We start from the raw sequence: 9,096 nt of genomic DNA on the forward strand, positions 1-9,096 counted from the left end.
TAAATAAAAACTTGCAAAGGTATAATAATCATTCCTCTTTCTTATTTTGCTTAATGGCATTTAACTCTGCAGGTCATCCCTGAAATTCTGATGCACAGAATCACAAGTCCAGGTGTGAACTGTGTCACAGAGACACAATAAAAACATGTATTATCTGTTCATTAAAATGGCTCAACACTATTAATGTATTACAGAAAATATACATATGGTAGTCACACTTAATGATATTGTAGACCATTGCATTATAGGTAATGCATTCAGCAAGTACTTTTACTTTTAATACTTTACGTATTTTTAAAAGCAAGTACTTATTTACTTTTACTTGAGTAAACATGTTAATGTGATACTTTTACTAGAGTACATTTTTGTCTGTCTATTTGTACTTTTACTTAAGTACGGTGTCTGAGTACTTTCTCCACCACTGAATTTATGTTACAGAAATTAATGATCATGAACTTTGCAAAGCTTGTAATAAATGACAGAGCTCAGAGAAGATTACATTTTATCATTTTAATTTAAAAACAAACATAAGATGGAAAGACATGAGCATTCAGAAAATTCAGGACTTCTGGAAAAGCTCAGGCTCAGAACATTAGTCACATGTTGATGTTTTTTAAATTATGTTTTACAAATTAAAATAATTCACTACCGATACATCTTAACCCGTTAAATCCTCACCATTTTTTAAAATACAGAATCTCGTTAAATCATACAAATGGTGCTTATGGTGGCCATATGACATGTAGTATACATGCTGAAAGCTGCAGCTGACAGAGAAACTGCAGCTGTACCATCGGCTGAGTTAACAACAATCTTAAGCACTTACTCCTGGTAGGAGCCACCAACCCCTATTCCAACTCCAACTTCTGTTCAAGTACCGTACGTGAGTCCCTGTAGCTAAAGTCGTCTAAAAGGGCTGTTACAAAATTCAGACGTTGCATAGGTGCAATTTTTTTCTTAAAAAATTTCTTGAATTTTAGGCATTAGGTATACATGCTGGCTGAAAGACAACGTTCAAGCTAAATTGGACCCCCAAAAAAATCAACTTTTGTCTGTTTATCTTTAAAAAAAAAATCATCTGGCATCTCGCATCAAAATGCATGTAAAATAACATTTCTGATTTTCCGTCGGTTTCAAATTGTTTTCAAGAAAAAGGAAAAAAAGACAAAAGTACCTTGCAATTTGTCAATCTTTGCCCAAATAAAGGAAGCTGAGTTCCACTTATTAGAAGGGTCCAAAAACCCATGATTGCAGACTGAGAAACTGGAGATTTGTAGACTTGTTAACTAGACCATAGCTGTAATCTAGATTCTTATATACTGACTGGTGCAGATGAAACTGAACTGGCTCTGGACTCTCGTGTTTTTCTTGTCGGTATAGTGACGACGCAGCACGAAATGCCAACTGTAGCTTCTGGCAACTCATCATCCTCAGTCCATTCATTGAGGTCGGGGTTGTAAACCTGAACGCATTTCTTGTACTTCTTCTCACCTTCGTTCCAGCCTCCGAGGAGATAGAGCTTGTTGTTCAAAATGGTAATGCCAGCCGTGCTGACTCCTGTGTGAAGAGGCACGCAGTAGCTCCACTGGCCGTTGTGTGGGTTGTAAGATTCAACAACGAGGACGTCCACCCTCTCTCCCCGACCTCCAAGCTGACTGCCACCAATGACATAGGCTCGATCTCCAAGGGTGGCAGCGCAGTGCCACCCTCGAGGTGTGCTCAGACTGCTCTTATCATGCCAGGTGTCAGTGGCAGGGTCATAAGAGCACACAGCTCTAGAGTAGGCGTTGTTGATGTAACCTCCTGATACAAGAATCTTGCCGTCGACAACGGAGCTGGCGTGGCAGCAGCGTGCCACCTCCATGGGAGCTTTCATTTGCCACTGGTTGGATGAGGGCACGTAGCACTCCATAGAGGCTTGAACTCCATCAGCATTTCGACCTCCAATGGCAAACAAGAGGCCATTGAAAGTGTTGAGGCTGAAGTGGGTGCGCCTTTGGATCATGCTGTTCAGGTGAATCCAATTGTTGAAGCGAGGGTCATACCTAAAAATGAGTTGCAATGAAGAGTTATTTTCTAGTTTTATAAAAAAAAAAGAAAAAAAAAGCATGACAGCAGTTAAAAACACAGAAATTATCTGGTACCTGCAGAAGTTGCTAACCGCATGTTTCGCCTGGTTCCTTGCATCATTCTGGTCCTCACCTCCTGCCACGTACAGGAAGCCATCCAGCACAGCAACACACTGATTAAAGCTCTTTGCTGGCATTTCTGTCAACTTATTCCAAACCTGGTCCAAGTCTCTGTAGAGAACATCTTTGCTGAGGGACTTTTCGGTCAAAGCAGGACGTCCACCAATTGTAAGAATCACTTTGAGGCCACCTCGGACCTTTGTTCTGCGTGACTGCAAGATGTTCTGTTGAAATGGCAGCAGATGGTAATTCATGGCATCAACAAGGAGACGGTGGCACTCCGGGTCTTGCATCATCCTAGGGACATTCTGTATATGATTCACCAGGTCTTGAGGGGCAATCGTGCCAAAGCGGATGTTAGTCAGGAGATCTGCTGCATACTTCAACCTCTTCTCATCAAAGTCTAACCATTTCATGGCAATCTGGAAAGCTGTGACTTCAGAGGGCAGCTGCAAGGAATCATCAGAGAGAAATTCGTTGATCTGCTCGTACGTAAGCTTCAGGAACTGCTCCATTTCTGAAAACTCAATAAAGTTCTCCCGCATAAACTTCTGAGCTGCTTCCTTGGTTTCCTTAAGGTCGTAGGCAACAGCAATGTTGGCCACATACATGCAGTTCTCCACACTGAGCTCCTGCATGAGGAAATCGCTGCACATTTTTACCAACGTGCCAATCTGAAGCAACATGGCTGCAGCAATTGTGCTGCCGATGCTGTAGAGGGATAAGGTGAGCTTGCCTGAGTAGGCGTATGTGATGGCAGTAGCAAGGCCGACCGGTGAAAGCTCATTCAGGTCAATCTTCTGAAGAGTTGGGTCTTTCTTCAAGGTGTTCCTAATGTACTCACTGCAAGAGGCCATGATGATTTTGTGGACGTCAAATGATGTTGACTTGGTGGTGACTGTTAGGTCACAGAGGAAGCTTTCTTGTCTCATGTTGCTCAAGCCCTCCAGGAGATTTGGGGCATAAACAGAATCAGTGACTTCAGTTGAGATACAGCTGAAGCCGTTCCCTCCTTCTATCAGGGTGTTTAATCCATTGAACTTGTTAACGGGGCTGTTTTCCACCATGATATCGTTTATGTCTCCTTTACTCTTTTTGGCTGTCTTGTTCTTTTTGGGTGCCATGGCTGTAGCAGCGGTACTCAGCCCAGTTTTTCTGAAAATAGAGATATATGTCATAGAAATTATCTACACAGCTCAAAAGTATAACACAGCAAAGTTAAAGCTGTGTCATACCTGTCTGACAAGCAGATAGAGACAGATGAATGCAACTCGCTTCATTCATAAGTAACAGTGCTCAACTTGTATCAACAACAATGCATTGCTGGAAAAACCTGCATCCTGACATTCAGATGGAAGTCACGTTGGAGCTTTCCTCCTGTCTCGACATTTCTGAAGACCAACCTCCCACACCTTCACCCACTCTTGGTGCTAACATTCAGCAAAGGGCCTCCCCAAAACATCAAGGACTGACACAAATAACACTGAAGTGTCTGGAGTTGTTTACTCAGCATCCAAAATTTCGGGTCGCCTCAGATCTCATAAAATGGCATCTCTAAGCAAACCCAATACACAATCTAAATAAGCCAAATGATCTATTGCTAACATCCTGAAAACATTTCACTCATCAGTTCTGAAAGAAAAAAGATCAGAATATGCTCAAGAATAAAAACAGGGATCCAGCTATCTTTGAATGAACTTACTAGGAAGACTGAAAATCTGCAGCTGCATCGTGATACCTGACACTTTTACAGTTTTGTCTTTAACCCCAGTCCAAATATGTGTCAAATGTGACTTGTTTCTGTAAGAATTACAAAAGCCATCAAGTTTTTTTTATTTTATTTTTACCTTTAGAATAAAGAAGTCCCTGACAATTGTAAAATCATGTGCACCACCAGGTGATTCTGAAAGGCGTGAGCACATCAACATGCCCCCCCCCCCTGCATCTGTCACAGTTTATCAGCAGCATGTACAGGAATAGCAACTCTGGGGTGGCTCTCTCATGACGTTCCTTTTATAGGCTTTGAGACATGAGCAGCAGGCCTCATGTCTCAAAGCCTATAATGACCAGTGAGTTCAAATTTAAAAACCTGCATCGTTTTATTTCTTTCACGTATCAGTGTAAATACAAATGCAGTCATCACCTAGCAAAAGGGATTTCACCGTACTTTGACACAAACCAAGCAGACTTAAATCTGTTAGTATGTTTAGTTATGTATAGAATCTCCCTTTAGCCACAGCTCTACACACGTTTATTATAAAACCCCAATAAAGTGACAAATGAGCATTTTTGTAAAAAAAAAAACTTGGACATTAAACGAGTCAGTTGTTGCAATTGTGATAATTAATGAAGCACAAATAAAATGTGCTTACCTGAGAAATGAAGTTGAGGCTGATGAAGAAGGAACTTGTGCCTCCAGTTACTGGAGCAGCAGAGAGAGACCAGCCTTCACCCCTGCAGAAAAAGACATGCCGTTAACTCCTCCTCTTGAGGAGCCAGTGCCAATCAAGTATTGTGCAATTCGTGTGGCATTTTCCCACTAATCCATAGTTTCCCTCATCACTTAAACGAGTTGATGTCAACATGGTACTTAACTTGTGTTCATGGAAAGTAATACATTTCAATTTAATTTAATTTTACATCATTAACTATGTATGGAATTGTTAATTTTCATCTTATAGTTATAGATTTCTTCATAATGAGAAGTGGCAGAGCTCTGTCACACACAGTCGGCTCGTTTTTATGATTATTCAATACGTTGTGGCTTTAGCTCTCCCGTACTGTAAGGCTGTGTACATCTACAAGAGTAAACCCTAAAATTCGTCAACACTATTGTATCCACTTTATTTTAGCAATACAAAATGTTATGCTTTCTTATTAAAAAAAGTTACTGTCTTTTTTTTTGCTTTTACCTAGCTTTTTGCTACATATTAGGTATTTTGCTGCTTTTATCAGAGTCAGAGTTTCTTTATTGTCATTCGCACCTCATGTGGTACATGTGGTGGAGCGAAATTATGTACACGGGGTCCCAGTTACATCCAACAATAAAATGTATAAGAAAAACAGTAATAACATCTAAGATATGAACTAAGAAAAACATCAACTAAATATACACTAAGCACTCATAACATAAAACATTGAACATCAGCACAAACATGAACATGAACATGTTTTACATTTTATGTATACATTTACACATTTTATCTTTTAGCTATTAGTTTTAACAACTCATTTCCCTTTTATTTACATTAAAACACTCAGCATTCACACTGCGTTTTCACAATAAAAAAAGAAAATGAAAAAGCAATTTCTGAAGCTTTTTGATTACATTGTATAATTAGTTGATATTGATTATGGTATCTAAATAGATGACTTCAAAATAAAAAAAAAAGTTCACTGAAAAGCAGTTCTGGGGAAAAATGTTGAACACCATAGTAACCTTATCTAAGACAAATGTATAGGTATGAAGAAAATACTTATGAAATAAAGTAATCTAAATAACAAAAAGTTTTAGTCAAAAATAACTTCAGCACCCTATTTTAGGATTTAAATACATATTTATTTAATTGGCATATTTTTATTTGATGATTTCAATTTATTTATGTTTTGGGCAAACATGGTATTCCATACTTTCAAGCAGCCTCCATCTTTAATATTTTTTTATTTTATTTTGACTCAGCAGAGATTATTGGAACTTCACGTTTTTCTTTCAAAAAACCCCAAAAATTACAATAAACGGACGAATATTTTTATTGCACGCGCGGATTCATTCCACTTCGTTTGTGGTTTTGTTTCCAAGTTTGAGGAGGATTTATTATTGTTATTATTTTTTTTTTATCTGCTTCTTCATGACTGTCGGTTCCGCCCATTATAGTATTTTCATCAACGCGCACGCGCTGCCCGGTGTGCGCATGCGGTTGCACGCGAACCACCGTGATGGCCAGGCGCTCGGATGTGGCGAAGAAAATCATGCAGTTCAAACTTCAGCTGTCAGACACATCAAAGCCTGCCACGGTAGATACAGTTTATTTATTACGCGCAGGACACAAAGTTTAAATTTATTACGGGTTTAAATTTTAACTTTTAACTCTTGTTTCTGGTCCTGACTTGACAAAAATCCCAGTTTTTCCGCTGATAGTTTTATTCTGCCCTTCTAATATCTTTGCAACCACCTGCTGTCTCATCCAGAGACCCTCCACAGCAAAGGCTTGTAGGAGCAACTGAACCAGCTTTTATTTTGAAAAGGCCTCGATAAGTTTAGTTGCAAAAACTTATCGAGGCCTTTTCAAAATAAAAGCTTGTTCAGTTGCTCCCACAAGCCTTTGCTGTGGAGGGTCTCTGCAGCAGCTATATTTGGAATCCCTCCACCCAGCTCCTAAACTTATGGCTCTTGTCCATCACCAGTGAAGGTGGGGGTGCTCTGCAGACTGGAACACGAGTAATTAGACATGTGCTAATCTACATGTGAATATGATTGAACCAAAGGGATTTTAGATGCATAAAAACACACCTAAATCAATTTTAAAGACAAATATTGCACCTATCGATTTGGATTACCCATTTAAGGAGTACGGTGGGGGGGTGTGGGGATCACTTACAGCCTTCTGCTGTAAATGCTTATTCAGCAAATGCGATTCCAAATCAGGAATACCATATTTGGTGTCTGTTTCATTTAATGTGCCGTTTGTGCAAATCAATCATTAAATTAGTATTCGAATGACTTCGTCAACGGTGTCAACGTCTCCTTTATCTCGTTTTAGGTCCTAAAAGTTTTGCAGAAACTGAAGGATCTGGATGTCACATTAGACATTCTTGCTGTGAGTCTTTGCTGCAAAGAGTGATTTAAAAAAAAAAATTTATTTATGTGAAAGTGACATTTAAATGCACTAATGAGGTTTTAAATGTACATTAGGAGACGGGAATTGGCAAAACGGTTAATTCGTTGCGGAGACACAAGCAAGCTGGAGAATTAGCCAAGTCGCTGGTTCAAGGTTGGAAAAAACTGGTCCCCAAGCAGTCCACAAGGTGACGTGGGTTTTCTCTGTAATGTAAAACTGATTTAGCCTCATTTATATGTCTTAATCAAAAATTTTCCACTTCAAGCAGTCATGGAGAGAATAGATGTTTGCAAGAGGCTGTTTCTATTAAAACTGTAGAAGATGACCAAAGCTCTCCCGAGAATGGATATTCATCAAATGAAGACGAGCAAAATGACTGTTTATCATCTAATGGCAAGAATCAAACCGCCACGGATGACGACTCCTTTAAAACTCGGAGTAGAAAAAATGATTTGGACAAAGGACGGAGCGAGGAGAAGGGAAGAAAATCCAAGGACGATAAAAACACTGAAAGAAATCAACAAGGAAGTCTCCTTCAGAAGAACATTTTGATGAGCAAAGCCGAAATCCAAGATGACAAGACGGAAAAGAAGAAGAAGAAAAGAAGTGAAGCGTTGCTTGCAGATGAAAACGTGAATGAGGGTCCTCAAAAATCCAGATCTGACTCCAGGGTGAAGTTAAAAAGCTCTAATGGAAATGGAAGTTCTGCATCAGAACAAAAATCCAAATCAAAGTCACCAAAAGAATCATCAATGGAAAGCAAAGACTTCTTGTCATTCAGTGACAAACCCTCCAAAAAGTTAAAAGAAGCCAAAGACGGCCGGTCTTTTGAAACGTCAACGAGCTCCGAAACCCAAAGGAGAAAAAGGAAAAAGAACAAACAGGAGAAGCACGACCGTCTAAAATACAAACCGGACTCCGAAAATAATGAACATTCAAAACGCAAAAAGGCCAAAATGGAACGTAACGAGGAGGAGAGCAAAAGTGACGAAGAAGAGCCCTCCTTGTCTTTTGAATCTTACTTGAATTACGACGTGAATCTTAAGAGAAAAGATCAGTCTGGAGTTAAAAAAGCTCCCAAGACGATTAAAAACGTGACGAAAGGGCAAACAAAGACCCCTGACATGGACCCTTCGAAACCACCTGCTTCCAGTCCAGACGAGGTATAGCTAACAACTATCCTAAAACTTTGCGTTTTAAAGTGCGAGCCACGTTTAAATTTGTAATAATTTCTAAATCGTAGAAGCGTCAGGAGTCCTTGATGCATCTGATGGATGTTCCTTTACCTGCTGCTCTGCCGGAACTGGAAAAGCCTTCAAGCATTGACTACTACTTAGAAAATAAAGGTACTGTATGTACCCAGTACAGATTACTTTTATTATCACCCCCTTTTTTTTTAGTTTTGCTCTTGATGTGTCATCTTTGGTTTTAAAGCTGAGAAAGAACCTGACTTCTGTGACGAAGAGTCCGCGGTCTTCACCGGTCAGCGGCTCAACAGCAAGATGCAGGTGTACTCCGGTGCCAAAACCCTGTTTCTCCCGGCTATGATGAGCTTGTATCAACAGTGCATCCGCACGCTCCAGAACAACATCAACCGTGAGTAACGTCCGCTGAGGCTCTGAGAGTTTTGTCCCTCTGTTGGATTTTATATTTAGGTGCAGGGGTCTCTCCTCAGTGCTGTATGAAACCGGCGGAGTCCCGTTTGAGCTTCTTGAGCCGGTGCTGGAGAGGTGCACGCCTGAACAGCTGCTCCGCATTGAGGAATACAACCCAGTAAGAGTGTCCTGTATTAGTTTACTGGTGATGTGCACGTGGTGGTCACTTAAGAAAGTTTACCTGAAGAGCACTGGGGTTTAGTCTTTACAAAAAACTTTTTTTTTCTTTCTCGGGCAGCTGTGGCTGAGTGGTTAGAGCAGTCGTCCTCCAATGTAAGAGTTGGTTCATTCCACCAGTGGTCACATGCCCAAGTGTCCCTGGGCAAGACACTGAACCCCTCATAGCCTCCGATGTGTGTCCCATCAGTGTATGAATGTGATAAAGTACTGATTATAGATCTAGTAGAGTGCTGT

At 40.2% G+C, this 9,096-nt stretch overlaps 2 protein-coding genes across 2 annotated transcripts in view; one reads left to right on the plus strand and one right to left on the minus strand.

Annotated features, from left to right (window-relative positions):
- Positions 1-495: 495 nt before the first annotated feature.
- On the minus strand, positions 496-4,639 carry klhl31 (kelch-like family member 31). Its single transcript, XM_037678848.1, has 3 exons — positions 4,562-4,639; positions 2,145-3,344; positions 496-2,045 (listed from the first exon to the last, which is right to left on the minus strand). The coding sequence occupies exons 2-3, from the start codon at positions 3,311-3,313 to the stop codon at positions 1,313-1,315; spliced, it is 1,902 nt and encodes a 633-aa protein (XP_037534776.1). The 5' UTR covers positions 3,314-3,344; positions 4,562-4,639; the 3' UTR covers positions 496-1,312.
- A 1,486-nt stretch (positions 4,640-6,125) lies between these two features.
- The window catches only part of eloal (elongin A, like), a 7,506-nt gene continuing 4,535 nt past the window's right edge, over positions 6,126-9,096 (plus strand). Inside the window, exons 1-7 of the mRNA XM_037685434.1 lie at positions 6,126-6,203; positions 6,950-7,006; positions 7,102-7,214; positions 7,296-8,190; positions 8,271-8,382; positions 8,462-8,623; positions 8,703-8,800. Coding sequence (XP_037541362.1) covers positions 6,126-6,203; positions 6,950-7,006; positions 7,102-7,214; positions 7,296-8,190; positions 8,271-8,382; positions 8,462-8,623; positions 8,703-8,800 — 1,515 coding nt within the window. The remainder of the gene's footprint in view (positions 6,204-6,949; positions 7,007-7,101; positions 7,215-7,295; positions 8,191-8,270; positions 8,383-8,461; positions 8,624-8,702; positions 8,801-9,096) is intronic.

Source organism: Nematolebias whitei, chromosome 1 (assembly GCF_014905685.2).
Source record: "Nematolebias whitei isolate Nwh7 chromosome 1, NemWhi1, whole genome shotgun sequence".
NCBI lineage: Eukaryota > Metazoa > Chordata > Actinopteri > Cyprinodontiformes > Rivulidae > Nematolebias > Nematolebias whitei.